This window comes from Oncorhynchus mykiss, chromosome 4 (assembly GCF_057628025.1).
Source record: "Oncorhynchus mykiss isolate SJ-2025 chromosome 4, ASM5762802v1, whole genome shotgun sequence".
In the NCBI taxonomy this organism is placed as follows: domain Eukaryota; kingdom Metazoa; phylum Chordata; class Actinopteri; order Salmoniformes; family Salmonidae; genus Oncorhynchus; species Oncorhynchus mykiss.
In genome coordinates, this window is record NC_143025.1 from 41,783,500 (window position 1) to 41,805,584 (window position 22,085).

The window sequence follows — 22,085 nt, forward strand, 5'->3', positions numbered from 1 at the left end:
ATATTTCAGTATTCCATAGTAACATCTGACAAAAGTATCTAAAGACACTGAAGCAGCAGACTTTGTGGAAATTAATATTTATGTCATTCTCCAAACTTTTGGCCATGACTATACACAATTAGAAAAAAAGGTGCTATCTAAAACCTTAAAAGGTTATTTGGCTGTCCCCATAGGAGAACTCTTTGAAGAACTAGTTTTGGTTCGAGGTTGAACCCTTTTTGGTTCCATGTACTGTCCAGCCCTTTCCACAGAGGGTTCTACCTGAAACCAAAAAAGGTTCTACCTGGAACCAAAAAGGGTGCTCCTATGGGGACAACTGAAGAACCCTTTTAGTACACTCGTAGAAGAAAGTGTTCCATCTAACTACCATTGTTTCTCCTAACCTCCCTCCCCAGGCCTACGTGAACATGGCGCTCTTCGAGAACTTCACCTACGCCGGGATAGACGCCACGGCCGAGGAGGCCTGACTACCAGCCCCCACAGCCCCCGGCAGGTCTCGTAGCCCACAGGAGAGGCCCCGTGGCTCAGCCCTGCGTTACTGCCGCCCCCCAGCTGCTGCCCAACGTGGGGACCGATGGAGTAGCAGACGATCCACCTGGACCACAAGGGTAAAGAGGGAGGACTGTGAAAGGACACTGTGGAGGTCTTATGGGGGCTGGGAAGGGAGATGTGGAACTGGACACTGCAGTCCTTTCTGAAGGAAAGTATAGAAGAATGAGGGGCTGCATGACGTGCTTAACAACCCTGCCAGGTGGGTTGGCGGGTGGGGCTGAGGGTTGCCTTTGGGCGTGTTTGGGAAATGTGACACTAGTCTTGGGACACGTTGTGGTCCTTGTTTGAAGGACAGGATGGACAAGGAAGATGCTCCATGACATGATACTACATTGCCGGCGTCACATGCTATTACACTGCCAGAGTCTGACGGGTGCTCAATGAACTTACAAGCCCTTCATCAAAACGGAGAGAGGACTTTTTCTGTGGACATATGCTCACACGTGTAGTTAGCCGTCCATTCTGAGATGGATCCGACTGGGGGAGAAAAAAAACAATGTTGCACTTGTCTATTCACTTATTTCTTGTTTTGTTTTAGGGGAGAGTGGGGTAAGTTGAACACTTTTTTACATTCATTATCACTCCGTTAAGGGAAATATAGTATCTTTCCATCAACGATATCTACATATATTTCCGGATGTTGTGTATCCCTGGAAATAATAAATATGCATGTAAACATTAGTTTTGAAAACATAGCGTGAGCAAAAAAAGTAGGCTCTTGGTGCCACCTACCTCTGTACTGAATGAACTATTACCACTACATTTTTTAAATCATCAAGCATATTTTAACACAGGCTTAATACCGAACAAACACTTTATTCTCGTTTTTGACACTTTTAACATAGGCCCTGTCGTCACCTCATATCCCAGTGATAATGCCATGCATTATGCCTGGAAAGAAAACACTTGAATTTGCTCAACTTGCCATTGGCTCAACTTAACCCAAGGCAAACATTTTGACTATATTAGCCCACACAGCTACAAGGATGCACTTTCATGCTCGGTTTAGGCCCTCATTGTAACGGTTTTCTTCATCTGAAGGAGAGGCGGACCAAAATGCAGCGTGGTGGTTATTCATGTTTTTAATAAAGACAACTATACATGAAATAACTAACAAAACAAGAAATGGGAAAACTCAAAACAGCCCTATCTGGTGCAAACACAGAGACAGGAACAATCACCCACAAACACACAGTGAAACCCAGGCTACCTAAGTATGATTCTCAATCAGAGACAACTAATGACACCTACCTCTGATTAAGAACCATACTAGGCCGAAACATAGAAATACCCCAAAACATAGACTGCCCACCCAACTCACGCCCTGACCATACTAAATAAATACAAAACAAAGGAAATAAAGGTCAGAACGTGACACTCATATTGAAGCTCCTGTAGGGCGGTGCACAATTGGCCCAGTGTCGTCGGGGTTAAGGTTTGACCGGGGTAGGCCGACCTTGTAAATAATAATTTGTTCTAAACTGGCTTATCTAGTTAATTAAAGGTTAAATATAAAAAAATGTAAAAAATCTAGAAACCCCAACTGATGCATAGAACAATCTTAAAATGATCTACTTTGGTTTAGATAAAAGCATCATGAAATCTCTAACACAATAAATGTATTTGACTTTTTTTTTTTACCTAACTTGCTTATCATTTTTCCCCCCATGTGGTTTCTTCCTTCACAGACTCCGTGAAATGATGACCTCTTCCTAAATATTAGGTCAAAAATGATTCATTTTGTGTATTGTTCCCTAGAAACAAGGGTGGCTCAACTTACCCCACTCTCCCCTGTATCGCTTGCTTTACATAAGTATGTACCTCCTGTACTGTATTTGTTCCTTAACGTGTCCTTATCGAATTATATCATCCTCTTGTAAAAGTGTAGTATAAATCTTCTATACAGACAATTTGTTTACCTTTGTGACATACTGTATGCTACCTGTATCCCTTTGGATGGTGTATCTACTGGAACTACTCTGTGAGAAAAGGTTTTGTTTTCAGTTTTCTTTAATAAAACCTCTCAGTGGTGACTGACTGGACTGAGGCACATAAATAACTTGAGCTTTGAATCTAAAGTAGTACATTTTACTCTTTCATTCCCCCCCCCCTGTTGGATCTAACCTAGCATTGCCGGGAACCCGGTTTTGTGACAATGACGTGATTTTGGAGGTATGCCAATGCGAGACTAGATCTAACCCATCAACTATGCCCCTATTGCCACTGTTTCTCAGAGTCCTGAAGTAAGGTAGAATAAAGTGTTGTTTTTACTCATGGTGGAGAGTGGGGGCACACTATTGGCTTACTATTGTCCCTCTGAATGTCAGTGTGTTTGGTGTCAGGGCTAAACCGCAGCCCAGGCTCTGCCCGGGGAGGTCTGAGGTTGACAGGGCCCTGGCCTCTTCCCTGGTGCAGAGAGCTGATCTTTTAGGACATACACCGACACCAACACACACACACAGGGCCTGGCCTCTTCCCTGCTGCAGGGAGCTGATCTGTCAATGTATTTCCTCCTGCTGACAGGCAAAGCACTGAGGACTGACACGCAGGGCCCCGCTGACTTGAGCTTCCTGACAGCAGAACACACACACACATACCGTAGACGGTCACACACACACAGACAGACACACACACACGCTTGTTTTACCAAACAATTGATTCCCATTCAAACCTCACCTTCACCCTGAACCTAACTCCTAACCCTAACGGTGAATGTGCTTAAAGATGGCGGCTCCCATGTACTTACCACAAATGCATAGTTTGCTAAGTTCGCCATATTCTACATTGCTCTCCATTGGCACAGAAAACATTATCCAAGATGGAGTCAGTAAAAAAAATAATGAAAAGGTAGATTGTGCTGATTTACTGGCACATTGAACCAGAGCATTGTAGTTTAACTCTGTGGGTAGTGCTAAAACGATACCTTTGCCATTCTAACCCTAACTGTAAACCTAAAATAGCCTTTTTCCTTGTAGGGCCCTTCAAAATGTCAGCACGAATTTTCCTTGTTTTACTGTTCTTAGGACTTCTGTCCCCACAAGGATAGTCAAACCAAAAACACTATAACATAAACTGGACCTAAGAGACAGTGCACACAGGAGAAACGCACAGCTGTATCCTACTATCGACACAGATGCCCCTTTCGAGCGATTTAAGATTTCAGCCCTTCTACCAGGAAATAGGAACTGAAAAAGGATGCAACTTCTATAGAAGCACCCCTGTCTATCATCCCTGTCTGCGGTCCTCTTTGAGGCAATGCTCCAGCTGGTCCTATGGACCTAGCTGTCTCCGGTCAACTGACAAATAGATTCGTTGGAAGAGATAGTTGCTGAATTGTGGTCACAATGTGTTGACACAGTGCCTTCAGAATGTATTCACACTCCTTGACTTTTTTCCACATTTTGTTATCTTACAACCTGAATTTGAAATGGATTACATAGAGATTTTGTGTCACTGGCCTACACACAATAGCCCATAATGTCAAAGTGGAATTATGTTTTTAGAAATGTATACAAATGAATAAAAAATGAAAAGTTGAAATGTCTTGAGTCAGTAAGTATTCAACCTGTCTGTTATGGCAAGCCTAAATACGTTCAGGAGTACAAATGTGCTTAAGAAGTCACATAACATGTTGCATGGACTCACTCTGTGTGCAATAATAGTGTTTAACATGATTTTGGAATGACTTCCTCATCTTTGTACCCCACACATACAATTATCTGCAAGGCTCCTCAGTTAAGCAGTGAATTTCAAACACAAGCTTTGTTCGAATACCCATACTAACATACTGTATACTACAGACGGGATGAGAATATACAACATACTATATACTATTAGTTCATTTTAGTATAGTGTTAACAACCGGTATCCTTTCAGTTGAGTGTACTAGCGCTATGTCTGTCTACCAGAAGTTGATGCTGTTGCTATGCAACCTCTTGCTAGCATGACAAATTACTAGCTAGACATTTTACAACTTTGAGTATATTTCGTAAATTCAATCTGGAGTGCCAGAGTGCGCTCTGGGCGTTCGTAAATTCAGAGCGTTGTCAGCTTGTCCATTCGTAAATTCAGAGTGTTTCGCTCTTGGAGCATTCAGAGCTCACACTGGACGCTCTGGCCGAGGAGTAGGACCTCACAACGGCGGTCAAGCACCCAAGCTAACTGGCTAATGTTGGCTAGCGAGAGAACACCTCAGACTGACCATTTTACCCGCCCTAGTATAGCCGGTTAGGCTGTTTTCATGTTATCAAGAGCGTTGGTGACTGTAACTGAGCTGTTGGCAACCATTTAATTATGCTTTTTTACTGACACCGGACATATTCAACAGGTGTTGAGCATGCATAAATTCAGCAGTTATTTTGCGCTCTGGCGCACTCAGACGAAAGTGCTCTGAAACCGGAGTAGATAGCCAAAGTGAATTTACGAACGCACCCGAATGTTAGCATATAGTTAATATACTGGCAAGATCGATGTATTAGTAGCCAACAAATTGTCAGCCAGCATGACATGTAACGTAACTTATTTGAAAAGTCATTACTTTATTACATTGCTCAACATTTTCTTAACATGTGTCATAATTAGTTAGCAATGAATTTGTATCCACTCTCGTCGGACTTCGGCTGTATGTTTTCCACCATTTTCTTCAAATCTGAAAAAGTTATGAAGCCACGCCCATATTCGGAAGAATTGCATTATGGGCCTAACTGTCCACTGCTTGTATTTAGGCGAATGTAGTACGACATCCGGGAACTTCTGGCATACTAACTATATCCATACTAGGACCAACAAGCATACTACATACTCAATTTACTTCACAAATAGTAGGGTTATTGCGGTTAGTATGAGTATTCGAACACAGGTACAGATTCAACCACAAAGACCAGGGAGGTTTTCCAAATCTTCGCAAAGAAGGGCAGCTATTGGTAGATAAAAAAAATGTTTATAACATTGAATATCCCTTTGAGCATGGTGAAATGATTAATTACACAATAGATGATGTATCAGTACACCAAGGGTCTACAAAGTTACAGACCTCCTTCCTAACTCAGTTCCTGCTCAGGGATTTCACCATGAAGCCAATGGTGACATTAAAATAGTCACAAAGTTTAACGGCTGTGATAGGAGAAAACTGAGGATGGCTCAACAACACTGTAGATACTCCACAATACTAACCTAAATGACAGAGTGAAAAGAAGGAAGCCTGTACAGTATAAAAATAGTTTAAAAAAACATGCATCCTGTTTGCAACAAGGCACTAAAGTAATAATGAAACAAATGTGGGTAACCAATTAACTTTAAGGGCCTGAATACAAAGTTTTATGTTTGGGGCAAATCCAATACAACACATTACTAAGTAACGCTTTCAATGTTTTCAAGCGTATTGGTGGCTGCATCATGTTATCGGTATGCTTGTAATCATTAAGGACTGGGGAGTTTTTCAGGATAAAAAAGAAACAGAATGGAGCTAAGCACAGGCAAAATTCAAGAGGTAAACCTTCCACCAGACACCGGAGTTGCTTAACAAGTAGTCAGTGAATATTCCTGAGTGGCCAAGTTAACATTTGATTTAAATCTACTTAAAAATCTATCGCAAGACCTGAAAATTTTTGAAAATAATAATGTGTGGAAAGCTCTTAGATACTTACAGAGAAAGACAGCTGTAATCTGTGCCACAGGTGCTTCTACAAAGTATTGACTCAGGGTTGTGAATACTTATGTTAATTAGATATTTCTGTATTTCATTTTCAATACATTTGCACACACTTCTAAAAACATATTTTCACTTCGTCATTACGGTGTATTGTGTGTAGATGGGTGAGAAAAAAATGAATTTGACCCATTTTGAATTCATGCTGTAACACAACAAAATGTGAATAAGTCAAGGGGTATGAATACTTTCTGAAGGCACTGTATGTGTCATATAACTGACTTTTTCTGCAGACTCTGAATAAAGGATGACATGTTCAAAGATTTCCATTTCATCTGAGATGTTTGGTGAGAGAGTTTAGAGTAGCCATAATGGCTTATAGTGTAAGAGAGGTATGTATTGAGTGTGTGAAAAATATCAACTAAGTTTACAATGTGTGTCAGAGGCCAACCTCTCTTTCACCCCCTTCTGGGTGCCGGACTGGCTCAATCCACACAACACACACTTCCTGTAGCATGAGGACCTGTCAGATAGGGCCTCCCCTCATTACTAACCCCCAGACCACAATGCTGTGTTGACACACAACCCACTGACACTCTCGGACATAGAAGTTAATGGATAGTGATGGGGTAGGTTAGACATACCTGTCTGGATGTAAATGTCATGGATCTCAATCTCTGCGTCTGGCTCTGGACCATATTATGCTGGGTGGATGTTCTGGGGCAGGGGACCAGGGATGGGGCTGTCCCTCATCTGTCAAAGAAAGGTATGACATTGGAGCACCTGTTTTATCTTAAACAACAAAATCCGATAACAATAGTAAACTGTCCACCAGTATGTACAATATCTGAAATAGTGTCACTGTCAAAGCTACCCAAATCAAGGCAATAATGTCGATCCTCTCACAGCTGTCCCTTGTTCTCTGCTGAGGATTTATGCCAATTCGTCTGTTAAGCACTGATATGACATGTTCACAAACAAGTGCATCGGTAGACTAAAGGAAATATAGAACTTTCAGAATACAGAAAGTGTCACAGTAAGCCACAGAAAAACGTATCATACTGTGACACTTTCTGTATTTTTGAAAGTTCTACATTTTGAAAACTTGATCGCTGACATGCAAAACGTTTTGGTACTTTATCAACAGTGGACTAATGAAACAAATACCAAATGATTGTTTTTTTGAGTAGTATTTTCCTTTAACGACCTGGGGAATTCTATGTTAACGTGTTATACTAAGTGTTATACATTATACGCATCATTTTTATGACACGGTATATTTCATGAAACCCATCCTATCGGTATGTACTACACTCCATAACAGATGTTCTGCTGTTGGCGGATGATGCAAATCCAAAGTGTTTTACCAGGACACAGTATGACTTCACCTGTTTCTGGGAGATGCCAGACAACAAGTCTTATGACTTCGTCTATAGTAACGATGAGTATGCTCAGTGTATTCTGGTCATTCACAAAACAACAATAATTTCAGCAAGAAATGAAATACACTAACAGTAGAAGTGAACCTGACACTACACTCCATTCTGCCAGTCACCGATGCCAGTCATATTCTCTCTGTCTGTTCAGTCGGGAGGAGAAGAGGTGTAATCTGATTCTCCAGAGGACAGAGGAGGGGACAGTCCTCCATGTCTGCTCCTTCCCTCCCTCTGAGGTTTTCCTGTTCACCTTCACACACATCAGAGTGATGGAGGGCAGCTCCAACTACACACTATACGCACGCACGGTCAGCGTCGAGGACCAGGGTGAGAGAGAGAGCGAGAGAGAGAGAGAGCGAGAGAGCGCGAGAGAGCGTGAGAGTGAAAGAGAGCGAGAGAGAGAGAGAGAGAGAGAGAGAGAGAGAGAGAGAGAGAGAGAGAGAATGCAAATTTTAGTCGTTTGAAATCTAAAGTTCTTACTTCCCAGTAATGGCATATCCTTTCTGCTTCATTCTTTCTTCTCTCTTATTTCTCCTCCGCCTCTCCTCAGTTCTCCTGGACCCCCCTGTGAATGTATCCCTTCACCCGACAGGGCAGACTGGGCAGATCCAGGTGGAGTGGCACACACCCAGAGAGTGGGAGAACAACATGCAATATGGGATACGTTACTCCTCCCAGAGCCTGAGGGAGAGAACTGAACTGGTAGGCCTACTGAAACTCGAGAACATCACCAATTGAACCCGTGAAACACGAAATCAACACCAATTGAACCCGTGAAACACGAAATCAACACCAATTCAACCAGTCAGATTAGCTGCAAGGGGAAAAAGACAGATGAACGGCTGGTAAAAAAAAAAAAAATCTAGCATGACTGGGACATTCACTATTAGTTTGTCTACTCAACTTGATGGTTGGCTACAGGGCATCCATTTGTGTCAGAAAGTCATCATCACCCAAACCCCATGCTGGTGTAGAACTCCTATGATATCTGTACCCTCCCTGTCCCCAGATAAAGCCATTGAGGTCCCAAATCCACAGCCTGGTCTCTCTGGCGCCAGGGGAGGTGGTCAGCGTCCAGCTGAGGGTCAAACCCAACGGCTACAGCGAGAAAGAGACCAGTGGTCATTGGAGCGACTGGTCGGTCCCCAAAACTGCCATGGTTCCTCAGAGTGCAGGTCTGTGGTAGTGTTGCTGTAAATGTGGTGTAGAGAAAGTAAATATGGTCACTTTACATGACTGAGTTAGGTGATGGAGTTTTACTATAATTTTTCCCCAGCTGATATCTCATTGTTGTGCCACACTTCTGACCTGCAAAACATCACCTGCCAATGGAATGGGCAGGCCTACAGAGATGATACCTACACCATATACTACAAGCTGGGACCCAGGTATTTACAAATTAATTTCTCCAAAGAGCTTAATGCAAAGCCCTCCTCAAAGTAATCTAAATGTAGTTTTACAGCCAAAACATGATCATTGGCTATTTAACCTCTCTTGTTGTGTATTCTCTGCAGTGAAGGTGAGGGCTGGAGAGAGTGTATGCAGAATGAGAACATCTCCTACCATTGCAGTTTCCATGGAGCAGAGTCCAGTGAGATACGGGTCAAACTCAGCGCTGGTCCTGCTACTCCCAGGCGGACCTTCTACACTGAGCCTTTCAGACTCAACAACAGCAGTGAGTCACACTGATAAAATACCAACTGGCAGCTGTGAAATCCTCCCTTCATTAAAAAAGGAGGCTACCGTCTACCTGGTATTCTACGTTTCCATTGAGTAAAAAAATTGAAAGTGGTCGAGTCTAGCATGCCTCTTGCTGTATTGCTGACAATGAAGTAAGATATTGATAGTCATCTGTAACAGACAGTGCACTCTGTATTGCTGTACATGCACTAATCATCTCTGCAAAACTCCTGTTATGTCTCTCTCTCCTCTCCTTATGTTGCGGTCAGTTCAAACAGCCCCTCCTGGGAGGCTGAGGGGACAATGGGAGAAGGGCAGGCTGTGTCTGAAATGGGACACACCCTTATTGGCCCTGTCTGTCCACCTGATGTACCAGCACCGCTACCAGCCTCGAGAGGAGACTGTCTGGAAGGTACAGTATTATCTAAATTATCTTCTTCTGTTTACTTCATTCTGTTGTGTGGTAGAACCCTGCCTCTGTCCATATGGCATGTAAACAGAGAACGACATGTTTTGTCACGAGTTTGTATTTATGCAGTACAGTACACATACCAATCACCCACCAATAACTGGGTGCAATTGTGTGTTGTCCTCTCTCCCCAGCTGGTGATCCTGCCGGGCCCAGAGACCAGTACCTGTCTAGACATTCAGACTGGAGTTCAGTACTATATCCAGGTCAGAGCCAGACCCAACGGGTCAGTCTATGCTGGCTACTGGAGCGACTGGTCACCCCGACTCACTGTGGACACGCCCTCAGACATAGGTACAGTAAAACAATCACTTATTATGTTTAACTTCTGGAGATATCCTCCTTTTCAAACTCTTCTAGAATTCTTTAATGTAACTCAACAGGTGCCCTCATCTCCTGCATCCCTCTCATGATGCTCGTTGGATCAGTCGTCTTTATCTCCATGTTCTACAGGTATCTCAGGTAAAATGCATTTTTTAACATTTTGTTTCATAACAAAAAATCTGTTTTTACCATGAATGTATTCTTACCACCCTATTCATGGACATGTGTGCTGAAACATGTTATCTTCTTCCACCAGTAAGCTCAAACAGTATCTGTGGCCACCAGTCCCAAACCTTGACAAAGTACTCCACGGCTTCCTGACAGATATCAACGGACAGACTTGGGTAAAAACGTAATTCATTACAGTACACCGTGGATTAACGGACCTAGATCAATTGAAAGGGTCAAGTTTTAACAATGAAATGTGTTCAATATGCACATTTAGTTTATCGTTGTGCGCACGCATTGGAAACCATTGGATCTGAGTATGTCTGTACGCTCCTGTGTGACCTCCATAGGACCCTCCCTTCAACATCAAGCAGTGTTCAGAGGAGACCCCAGCTTGTGTCGTGGAGATCATGTCTGAGAGGGAGGCTCCAGGCAGAGGGATGCTTCCTTTACTACTCTCCCCAGAGCAAGGCACTTCAGGCGGGGAGGAGGAGAGCCTGCCTACCCTGGTCCTGGAGGTCAGTCCGGACTACGTGACCCTGACCACGGATGACGTCATCCCCCGTCTCGGAGGGAACGAGTACGTGTACGATGGGGAGGTGGGGGCGGAGTCTCAGAGCCTGTGGGTGGGGGGAGAGGAGGTGCTCCAGGTGAGGTGTCACTGCTCCTTTACTAGGTCCTCCAGCTTCCCATCATCCTCCAGTACCACGGACATCCTCAACCACTCCTACCTACTGCTGGCCGAGCACCCCATTAAGAGACTGGACTATCCAGGGCAGCAGTGCGCCCCCCAGGGCAGCAGGGTCTATGTCAACCTGGAGGACACAAGCTCAGCAAACACAAATGCCTGATTGGCACTCTGGCACAGCACAACACAACAAGGGCACACAAATTCATGAAAAAGACATGGGGAAAAATAGATGAAACCAAGTACAAAATACAAGGGGGAGGCTTTAAATATCAAATGTGCTATTCTCAAAACAAGGATGTATTTAGGATATTCAACTTTGCACAATGCTGGATGAAATATCTTTACGTGCCTAGGAAAAATGTAAGACACAGCTCAAGTGTGCTTGTGGATATAAAAGGGGCTTCAGAATGGACAGTTACAAAACATCAACACAATATCCATTACATCACTAATAAAACAGGTCATTGAATATGTCATTCATTTGTAGCATGTACAGTACATTGTAAAAAGGTGTGACTATTATTATAGATTTAGTTTGGGATTTGTGGGATAACATGCCAGGTGTACCCAAATCTGGATGAACCGAGAGGGACTTTGATATTTTCCTTGGACATACTCTAAATATGTAGCTATTTTGCTTGTCTTACGCCTGGCTGTACAGTATATGTCTATCGTTATCTTTTCACCCTACAAACAATGCTTTCTTCATTCTAGCCATGTCTGGAAAGCCATACCTGTGCGAGTAACGTGTTCAAGTAATGTACATGAAGAATGGAAAAGTAAACCTGCAAGTATTGTTAAATATCTTTATGACATTTGTATATTCAAACAAAAAAATAATACAGAAAATCATAAAACAAACAAGAGCAACATTAAAATGTTTGAATAAGGATAAATGAGGAAAGTTAAATGGCTAACTCTGATGAGGACCTCTAGTTCTCCCATCAACACAATGAGTTAGCCAGATCTAAATATCCTTCCAATAGTTTGTGACAAGGGTAATTTTCAGCAAACACACACAAAACCAAGTATGTCATGATCTCTTGTGTGCTTGGATTAGAACAGAATTCCATAATAAAATACGATGCCGTTTCCCTTTCAAATGCTTCCAAAAACGAATGGTGCTGACAACAATGACAACATTGAAAAGCATTTGTAAAATAAATATTAAAAACAGAGGATCCTTGTCCTTAAAAAAACAACCTCTGCCTCTCAGAAGACAGCATCAAACCAAACTGTGAGCCTCTAAAAGAGCCACCATATCACCTTGGTCAGATTCATTGACACAGTAAGGGGTGTCTGTGGGATTCATGTTCCCAGTCCTGAGTGGTACAGTAGTATTGGCTATGGTCAAGGGCAGGCATGGGACTATGTGGTCCAACAGTTGACATGGAGAGTTTCAGTGTGAGAGAGGGATCTTGGTTCTCACAAAACAATACATTGATCAATTGACAGAGATAGTGCTGATAGAGCCAGTTTCCTTTCCCTATCTGGCTCAGGAACTGATATACTTACAGTTTAATGCTTGACTGCAACTGAAACCTGGTGATACTGCAGCTCTCCTGAACTGAGATGTTTTGTTGTTGTTATGTTAGGACCAACCTTGTCAGAAAACACAGGGTGGACCCCTGCCTGGACCCCTGGTGGTCTCTCTGTCGGCCTTGCGTGCGTAGAGCACGTCGTCCTGGCTGACGTCGAGTCTGACCCTCTGTAGTACGTCTAGATGGCTGGCCTCCAGCAGCAGCAGACAACACGCCCTCGGGTGCTGACACACGGCTAGACCCTTGGACACACTGATGGGCTGCAAGCCCTCCACACGACACAACGCCTGGTGCTGCACTAACACCTAGAGGGAGGGTGGAGGACTTTAGATAAGGGAATCTCTGGAAAAATTCACAATGCAGGTAAAAGAGGGAAAGATGTGTGTTGAGCAAGAGCTGTAGTAAGTCAATGTTGACCTCAGTAGGGTCTATACCTGTTGGAAGGTGACCGCCTCCAGTCACAGCTGCCTGAACTCAGCGATGACCGCCCTCAGGAAGAGCTGCTCCTACACCAATGCACACCGAACACACATCGATTTCACATAGATCGACAGCTCTCTGGGCCAATGGGAACCAATTGACAGCTCTGTGGGCCAATGGGGTTTATCTTACCTGATGGCTTTGATGTAAGAGGAAGAGAACTTCTCATCCAGGGCCTCCATCACATGATACCCACCAATCCTGTGGAGGACGGGAGAGGGACAGCGGTCAGAGACAGACACACCACTCACCGATAGGTACTGCCAAATAAAACACTTCACAGTATCACTGGCAGACCTTTCCAATCCATGGTTCTAATCGATGACATTAACTGATCAATTAAGAGGCAGGAAGAAAAACAAACAGAAGGACTGGAACGCAAGGACCTGAGATGTGCACCCCTTGGGATGGATAATAAAATGACAAAAAAAGGCCTACCTTTCTAGAGATAAAGTTGAAGACCTGTCAGAAGCTCATTAGTAAGCTCCTTAATAAGTACAAATGCATATGTAATGAAGGTAGAGGTGATTGCGAGCTTGGACACACCAGTAGAACAGCGCCCTCATGTGGTGGTGGACGTGGCGCCTCTTTGGCCAATCAAACAGGTTGTACATGCTTCCTGGTCCACAGCAATTCCAGCTAAGGAGTGGAACACAGGGTCAGTCATAGAAATGGAATGACTAGAGCAAGCATCCCCATTCAAGTCAATGATGTGTAATTCTATTGCAATGGGTCCAAGAAATGTGTAGAGTAGAAATAATGAGACAAATATGGAATGGGCATAATCCTCTGTCTTGATATCTATCATCGGCATCTCCCACTTGGGGTCAACGATGGTTACAACCAAAATAAAAAGACATTCTCCTATCCTTACAGAGTCGAGACAGAGTCTCAGCCAGTGGTCTACTTCTTGAGGGCGGGGTTACTGAAACTCTTTTCCAATAGGGCTGCAGTGTGGTCAGCGGTTGCCTTCTGGTCAGTTTCTGAAGGAGGAGACCCGATCAGGACTTACACTGACTGATACACTATATATACAAAAAAAAGTATGTGGACACCTCTTCAAATTAGTGGATTTGGCTATTTCAGCCACACCCGTTGCTGACAGGTGCATAAATTCCAGCTCACAGCCATGCAATCAGTTTTATATCTTTATGTTTGAAGCCTGAAATGTGGCAAAAGGTCGCAAAGTTCAAGGGGGCCGAATACTTTCGCAAGGCACTGTATATAGCTAGCATGCTAACCTTATTCAGCTAATGTTATCTGTTGTTGCTACACCTTATTCAAAAGATTAGCCAGCTGGCTATAGTTGGTTCTGGAGCTGGATTTGTCATAAGCAATTTGTGAAATGTTCACCAGATGGATAGGGGAAACCAGTATCTTTGACTTTGCCATCTATTGTTATAGCCAAAGTCCTGGCATATTTCATAAATTGCAGCTCTGAATCCGCCATAGATATAGAAAAATCAATATGGATAGTCTAATTATTGAACGATTTGGATTAGTGTCGCGTTGTTCTACATTGTAATGGACACGGTGCCACCTTCGGTAGGCTGCTGGCAGGCTATTCAGCTGTGCTATAGCAGTGATAAGTCAGCCTGTGCTCATGGCATGGTTCTCACAGCTAGGGGAAGTCAAATCATAGGCTACAATGACTTTGCTCATGATGCACGCCGCAAATGATATGTAAAACCACCCAGTTTATAATACAGGATAAACACTTGTGATTTCTAGCTGCACCAATCAAAAGCAGTGAAGCGTGGTCAAAACCATTCATCTTGGGGTGGTGGGGGGAGCGGAGTTCCAAAATACAATACATGCAAGTTTACCATTTATAAAATGGTCATATACACTAAGTGTACAAAACATTAAGAACACCTTCCTAATATTGAGTTAGTTTAGTGTATATAAACTCAGCAAAAAAAGAAACATCCTCTCACTGTCAACTGTGTTGATTTTCAGCAAATTTAACATATGTAAATATTTGTATGAACATAACAAGATTCAACAACTGAGACGTAAACTGAACAAGTTCCACAGACAAAACTGTGACTTGTCAGTGAAGAGCACTGTTTGCCAGTCTGTCTGGTCCAGCGATGGTGGGTTTGTGCCCATAGGCGACATTGTTGCCGGTGATGTCTGGTGGGGACCTGCCTTACAATAGGCCTACTGGTGTAACTCGGGCAGTTTTTGTTGCCATCCTGTACCTGTCCCGCAGGTGTGATGTTCGGATGTACTGATCCTATGCAGGTGTTGTTACAAGTGGTTTGCCACTGCGAGGACGATCAGCTGTCCTCACTGTCTCCCTGTAGCCCTGGCCACATCTGCAGTCCTCATGCCTCCTTGCAACATGCCTAAGTCATGTTCATGCAGATGAGCAGGGACCCTGGGCATCTTTCTTTTGGTGTTTTTCAGAGTCAGTAGAAAGGCCTTAGTGTCCTAAATTTTCATAACTGTAACCTTAATTGCCTACCGTTTGTAAGCTGTTAGTATCTTAACGACCGTTCCACATGCGCATATTCATTAATTGTTTATACTTTATTGAACAAACATGGGAAACAGTGTTTAAAAGTTTTACAATGAAGATATGTGAAGTTATTTGGATTTTTACGAATTATCTTTGAAAGACAGTGTCCTGAAAAAGTTTCTTTTTTTTTGCTGAATTTATATAATTTTTCGCTGATATGAAAGATAGCGTCAGGGCTTTTAACAAACTTCCTCGGCCAGAAAATACTATTGTCAATATGTGCTAACTAGCTAGCTGCCTTCCTCACAAAGCGACAGGAACTCATATCTGAGTAAACGGCTAAATTGATCAAATTCCAAGCAGTTTAAAAAAAATAAAAGACAGGGCAAATAATAGAGCTAAATGAAGATGCACATATAATGTAGCCACAGGGCTCCCGAGTGGCGCAGCGGTCTAAGGCACTGCATCTCAGTGCAAGAGACATCACTACAGTCCCTGGTTTGATTCCAGGCCGTATCGCATCCGGCCGTGATTTGGAATCCCATAGGGCGGCGCATAATTGGCCCAGCGTCGTCCGGGGTAGGCCGTCATTGTAAATAAGAATTTGTTCTTAACGGGTAGGCCATCATTGTAAATAAGAATTTGTTCTTAACTGACTTGCCTAGTTAAATAAACTTTAAAAAAAATAGTTATCCTTAACACGTGTAACACCTTACACGAGAAAATTGCGTGTTTGGCATGTGACAGAAAAGTTTCATCCAATGAACGCCTTCACAATCTGCCCCGGAAGTGTAAATTGTTGCACCGGAAGATATACTGTAAAAATGCGAATTCGTTTCGCACAGGAAAACATTTTCATTCCGTTTTGAGCTGTGAAGATGGCAAATAGGACGGTTAAAGATGCCAACAGTATACATGGAACAAATCCACAATACTTGGTAGAGAAAATTATTCGTACTCGAATCTATGAATCAAAATACTGGAAAGAAGAATGCTTTGGACTGACGGGTGAGTTGTGGCCATAGAGAATGATAGAGGCCCTGTGTGGCCAAAATGACTTTTTAGCATGGGCCGCGCCATTGAGTGCTTCCACCATTTTAAAGTAGTCAAAGTAGTGAACCGGGTGGGGATGTAGCCTCACTGGCACTGCCCATAGACGCAATAATAACACAGATATAAGATGAGTCCTCTAACAATCTCTATGGTCTTAACTAGCTAATGCTAGTTAGCTTGAAATACAAATACCACAAATGTAAACAGAAAGTGCGCTAGTTAGCATCTAGTCAATTTTACCCTGTTACATTTGATTTGTTACTCTCAATTGAGGTTTGTGCACATCAGAAGTAATAGCTAGCGAACTATGCCTGGTACATATTGATTATTTCTTCTCACTGGTTTCTCTCTGATCAACAGCTGAGCTTGTCGTTGACAAAGCCATGGCGCTGAAGTTTGTCGGTGGAGTTTATGGCGGAAATATCAAACCTACACCGTTCCTGTGTCTCACTCTGAAGATGCTGCAGATCCAGCCAGAGAAAGACATCATTGTAGAATTTATCAAAAACGAGGATTTCAAGTAAGTTTTGGCTTTCGGGCAGGTTGTAGTATAAGAAGCATTTCTGTATTTAGTGTTTAAAACTTCTCATTTATCACTATCTTCTAACTCCCAGCTTGACAAATGTGATAAAAAAAAAAATCGGAACCTAAATACCTTACACACCCATTGTGGCAACCTCACTGTGATGGTTTCCACACCATAGATATGTCCGCTTGCTTGGCGCCATGTACATGAGGTTGACTGGGACATCAGTGGATTGCTACAAATACCTGGAACCACTGTACAACGACTACAGAAAAATCAAGAGTCAGAACCGAAATGGGGGTGAGTGTTTACGTGTATCGTGGAGTGATTATACAATGCAAAATTGCCTACTTTTGAGGTAAATGGCACTTTCTCCTCTCACCCTCTGTTTCAGAGTTTGAGCTGCAACACGTCGATGAGTTTATTGATGAACTGCTACACTCTGAGAGAATGTGTGACATAATCCTTCCCAGGCTTCAGGTAAGTCTTCTACCCGTGTACGTGCTCACGTGCGTTGTTTCACTGACCTAGATCACTGATTTTGTGTGTGTGTGTGTGTTGGACTACAGAAAAGGCAGGTTCTTGAGGAGGCGGAGCTGTTAGACACACGCATCAGTGCCCTGGAAGAAGACCTGGATGAGGTGGAGACCAGCGAAGAGGAAGATGAGGAAGAGGAGAAGGTAGTAGTCTTAACTTTATCCCCCTATCTGCCAATAAACTGCATAAACTTACACTAGTGTAAGTGGGTGGATGAATTCTGTTTCACTGTCCATGTCTGTCTGTTCAAATGTCTACAGACAGAGAGAGTTCAGACCCCAGAGCCCCACAGACGGAGTTACCGAGACAACGATCGGCCTCGCCGCTCGCCCTCTCCACGCTACAGACGCAGCAGTCGTTCACCCAGACGGTAACTAACCAGCCATGCATGTATCTCAGTTTATAGTAGGGATGTAATGAATGTTTAAGATATGAGTGTGTCGATCCGCGAGACCCCAAACCGATCCAATTCTAGCATGCGTCAGTCATAAAATCGATTCCAACGTTACAAATCACTTCCTTTAAAAAAATAAAAGCGAATTTTCTTTCTCCTTTCTGAAAATAACAAATCTTTTGTGACAACTAATGTCATTTTTAGATTTCTTGGGTAAAGTTAATAACTTCCATAACGGGGACCACAATCACTTTGTGAACCGCACTGCATGACCAAAAATGGAGAGAAGAGAAGCTCTGTAAAAACTTCCAAATGTTTAATAACTTTTTGTTTTTTTTAGACCGGGGAGAAATCCGAAGTTGTGCTTTTCACTGAGTGTACAAAACATTCGGAACACCTTCCTAATATTGAGTTGCATCCCCTTTTGAGGCATGGACTCTTCAATATGTCAAACATTCCATGTTGATGAATTAGTAGGTGGTGATTTAAGATCAAAAGTGTGGGGGCAAACCTGCATGCCCCCCCCTTCTCTTATGGTTCAGTTTAGGTGCCGACATACACCAATAGGTGTCTTGAAAGCTTCCTAGTTCGTAGTAATTTCCTATAACATCCTCAAGACACTAAAGATTGTGCATCCTTTTTATTCCGTCTAGGAGGAGCAGATCACCTAAGAGACGAAGGTATGTAGCCATGTTTTCTGCTTGGATTCTTCTCTGCTGGATTTCATATTTTCCTTTGTTTGAATTCCAAACGGATGGTATTGAATATAATAACACAGAGCCTACTTGGAAGTGTTTTAAATTATACACGAACTGAGACTTAATTCACTAGGGTCCATGTTATTTGCAAACGGTGCCCTGTATGAATGCCGCGTGCATTGCTTGTCTCCCCTTTGCACAACAGCCCATCCCCCAGGCGAGAACGTCACCGCAGCAAAAGCCCCCGTCGCCACCGCTCCCGAGAGAGACGTCACCGCTCAAAGTCCCCAGGTATCATAGCGATGGCTACCATACCGTCCTGCAACGCACAAGATTTAAAAAGTCAAACCAGTGTTTATATTTGTGTCGTGTGACATATTTTCAGCTGTACTCATTAGACTTTAAGATGTTTGGAACAATCGTTCCCCCTGCCCAGTCTGACCTCGAGCTGTCTCCATTTTGTCCCAGGGCATCACAGAAGCCACAGGCATCGCAGTCACTCCAAAACCCCAGAGAGGTGAGTGATGAAAGAAGAGAAAGATCCTCACCACTATTCTAGGATCTCCAATATATAAAAACAAAAAAAAAAAAGCTGCTCTGTGTTCATGGTGTAGTTGAACTGTCTGAATACCGTCAAATGAGAGCGGGAGACGTTTTAGTGAATATATCACCAACTTTTGTCTTTCTTCATCTCTATTCAAGGAGTTCAAAAAAGAGCCACAAGAAGAGTCGAAGAGGAAACGTGTGATCCACTTTGTATTTTGTTCTCTTTGATAGTTCCCTTTTCTGACTTGGACATTAATGTGGCCAAATTTGTACGGAATCCCTTGTATTTTGTTTTAGAAAGTAATTGCATTTTATGATATTTTCAGACCATGTAGCAGAAAGAATCCATTTCAATTTTATTTCTAAAATCTGCAGCTCATATAGAATTGTCCACAACCCTATGTATCAGTGAATAAAGTTGCTTGGTGGTTTGAACATAAGACTGAGAATGTCATGTCTGCACAGTCTCCTTGTATGCATTTTCTGGCCAAGCAGGTTAGGGACCATGGTAACAATGGTTGTTAATCCCAATTATATTAGTTTTACCAAAACCATTATTGTAATGTGATGCGTCTCACTACAGAAGTTGGGACATAGTTGCATATTATTATGGATGTCTGTCATCAATGCATATAACGATGTCCTCGTTTTGAATGTGTGATTTGTTTGTGGTATGAGTTGCACCCTGAAAGTGTTAGCCACATTTATACAAATAACTTATTTTATGTGCTTTTGACAGAACATTTGTCACAAATTGCTTAACAGTAACCCGGCAGCGACCAAAGACTCTGTTCCGTTTTTATCTATACAAATGACACAGGATTACACTCCCAAGACAGGAGATGATGATGATGATAATAGGACAGTTTCACAAGGTTAGTCACATGCTCCGTTATGTGGACCCACAATAAAAATGTCCCATTATTTAGCAAGAAATTCCTGGATTTCTGCACATCTTACCCCCCCCCCCCTCTTATCTTCCTCAACAATTTTAGACTCTTTCTACCATATTAGAATTTGGTATTTCTGCTGCCTTCTTGTAATAATCAATTGATCCATTGTAATCCTTAATGGAGGAATACAGGTATGTAGCGTATTGGTTGTAGAGCAACTGTATGGATGGTTCCTGTACGCTGGCGAGTAATTCCTCATAGATCTGATTGGCTAATTCCCTCTTGTCAATTCTTGATTTTGCGGAGATGCTTGCAAGCTCCAGTTTGACCTTAATTGACGTCTCTGGGTAGAGTAAGACCACATCCATATAGAGACTGATGGCTTTGTTGATCAAGCTCTGCCTCACTGTCACCCTTAGACCATCTACCTCCTGAATTTATTTTCTGTTTGTAGGACTTTGCAAGCCGCATTTTTCAGGTAACGCACATTTGGATGTCTTTCCAGAGCCTTGTGTGCAAGGTCAATCTCATCATCATGTGAAGAAATATTGACTGTAAAAGCAAAGTAAGGGTCTAATACCATTATAGCAGCTGACAGGCTTCTTTAAAATTTGCTTCGCTAGCCATTGTGCTTCCTCTCTTCTCACCTGGCCACTCCTGCCAAGTCTTTAACAGGTAAACACTTGCTACATACAAGTTGTCTGCAGTTCTCCCTGGGACGGTGAGGGGTAATCCCGTAGCAGTGCCTCGACCTTTGTCACATACCCCTGGCTCTCTGCCAGGTTTATCCAGGTGATAGTGAAGCCAGGCTAGGTTTCCATAGAGGACCAGCAGCCAAGGACCCATTGTGTCTAAAGGACTGTTTTGGTGAAAGGCCTCCTCTGTCTTATTACTGAGGCACTGCAGGGCCATGTTAGTGGAGCACATAAGCCCACATTTTGTACTTCTGGCCCAGCCACGGGTAGCTCTCGTCGCTGCCAATGTCCTCCAGGTGATCTCTGATACTGAGCAGCTTGTATCTGCTGACCTCCAGCCCCCAGGTGAAGTGACACTCCAGTTTAGTCCTCGGGGCTGTCTGAGTAGGGCTGGTTAAAACAAGGGTTTGAACAGGGCAATTCCATGGTAACGTAATTACATTGAGACTCGGGATGTTTCACTTTAAAATATATACCAAACAAAAACCATTGATTTCAAAATGTAACAACTCATACAACTATGAACAAGGATGACTTTGAAAAAGTTCCACCTGAAAACTTTACAAAAACACATTTACAGGAAGAAATGTGCAGATAATGTTTGGCAACCGAATACATCTGAGGAAGATTTTACTGTAATTTTACAAAAAAAGTGCATCAGCATAGTTTTTCCAGTAAATGTTTATTTTATTGTTCAAAGTAGACATTGTGCATAGAGTTGTATGGTTTGTTAAACTATAAAAAGCAATGGTTTTTGTTTGGCATACATTTCAAAGTGAAAAATTGTAGTTGCAGCGTAATTCCGTTTCATGGAAATGAACAGCATTAAACTATGTTAACATTTTAGCAGAGACTCTTATCCAGAGTGACTTACAGGAGTGAGTGCATACATGTTTGTACTTACTTCATTCATAGTTGGGCAGTCAAGTAATTATTGTGGATGTCCCTGAGTTTCCTGGACAAGTGAGTGTCAGTGAACAGTTATTCTGCCCTGGAATTGCGTTCCCATGCAAAACTAGACAGATCGCTAATAACTGAGTCTTCAATAAAACTTCCAATGCGTGACTTTTCTTTAGAGAATATATTGAAAACGTTTATGTTGTTGAACTGCAAAAATACAGAAAATAATAATCCATTTTGAATTCAGGCCGTAACACAACACAATGTGGAATAAGTCAAGGTGTATGGTGTCTATAAAACTGTATGTAATAAGCTCACATAGTTGTCACAAACTCCAAACCACACAGTTGTCACCGAATAGTTGGATATTCATTTCCCACTGAGCAAACCA

At 42.7% G+C, this 22,085-nt stretch overlaps 3 protein-coding genes and 1 pseudogene across 7 annotated transcripts in view; 3 read left to right on the top strand and 1 right to left on the bottom strand.

Annotated features, from left to right (window-relative positions):
- The window catches only part of tie1 (tyrosine kinase with immunoglobulin-like and EGF-like domains 1), a 28,899-nt gene extending 26,297 nt beyond the window's left edge, over positions 1-2,602 (top strand). For all 4 annotated transcript variants that reach the window (XM_036968778.2, XM_036968777.2, XM_090232044.1 and 1 more), the window contains one exon: positions 396-2,602. In XM_036968778.2, coding sequence (XP_036824673.1) covers positions 396-467 — 72 coding nt within the window. In that variant the 3' untranslated portion in view covers positions 468-2,602. The remainder of the gene's footprint in view (positions 1-395) is intronic.
- Positions 2,603-6,354: 3,752 nt separating this feature from the next.
- mpl (MPL proto-oncogene, thrombopoietin receptor) lies at positions 6,355-12,070 on the top strand. 2 transcript variants are annotated; one of them, XM_021599712.3, is made up of 12 exons: positions 6,355-6,965; positions 7,524-7,644; positions 7,787-7,962; positions 8,186-8,337; positions 8,645-8,810; positions 8,912-9,023; positions 9,150-9,310; positions 9,585-9,727; positions 9,919-10,078; positions 10,168-10,246; positions 10,365-10,452; positions 10,627-12,070. In XM_021599712.3, exons 1-12 carry the CDS (start codon positions 6,863-6,865, stop codon positions 11,125-11,127), a joined length of 1,962 nt encoding a protein of 653 aa, XP_021455387.3. In that variant the 5' UTR covers positions 6,355-6,862; the 3' UTR covers positions 11,128-12,070. The 2 variants fall into 2 exon arrangements, with proteins under 2 accessions (XP_021455387.3, XP_090088172.1); XM_090232046.1 differs by having other exon boundaries at positions 6,692-6,965; positions 9,207-9,310.
- Positions 12,071-16,227: 4,157 nt separating this feature from the next.
- On the top strand, positions 16,228-19,641 carry prpf38a (pre-mRNA processing factor 38A). Its single transcript, XM_021599714.3, has 10 exons — positions 16,228-16,460; positions 16,866-17,025; positions 17,210-17,331; positions 17,426-17,511; positions 17,601-17,711; positions 17,829-17,938; positions 18,616-18,642; positions 18,866-18,951; positions 19,129-19,177; positions 19,363-19,641. The coding sequence occupies exons 1-10, from the start codon at positions 16,331-16,333 to the stop codon at positions 19,406-19,408; spliced, it is 927 nt and encodes a 308-aa protein (XP_021455389.1). The 5' UTR covers positions 16,228-16,330; the 3' UTR covers positions 19,409-19,641.
- Positions 19,642-20,127: 486 nt separating this feature from the next.
- On the bottom strand, positions 20,128-21,703 carry LOC118945794 (interferon-induced protein with tetratricopeptide repeats 3-like; annotated as a pseudogene).
- Positions 21,704-22,085: the final 382 nt, after the last annotated feature.

Coding starts and splice junctions, on each gene's coding strand:
- mpl (XM_021599712.3), top strand. CDS start 6,863: ATGGATCTCAATCTCTGCGTCTGGCTCTGGACCATATTATGCTGGGTG. Junction 7,963..8,185: donor GGTCAGCGTCGAGGACCAGG/GTGAGAGAGAGA, acceptor GCCTCTCCTCAG/TTCTCCTGGACCCCCCTGTG. Junction 10,079..10,167: donor GGACACGCCCTCAGACATAG/GTACAGTAAAAC, acceptor GTAACTCAACAG/GTGCCCTCATCTCCTGCATC.
- prpf38a (XM_021599714.3), top strand. CDS start 16,331: ATGGCAAATAGGACGGTTAAAGATGCCAACAGTATACATGGAACAAAT. Junction 16,461..16,865: donor AGAATGCTTTGGACTGACGG/GTGAGTTGTGGC, acceptor TCTGATCAACAG/CTGAGCTTGTCGTTGACAAA. Junction 17,939..18,615: donor AGCAGTCGTTCACCCAGACG/GTAACTAACCAG, acceptor TATTCCGTCTAG/GAGGAGCAGATCACCTAAGA.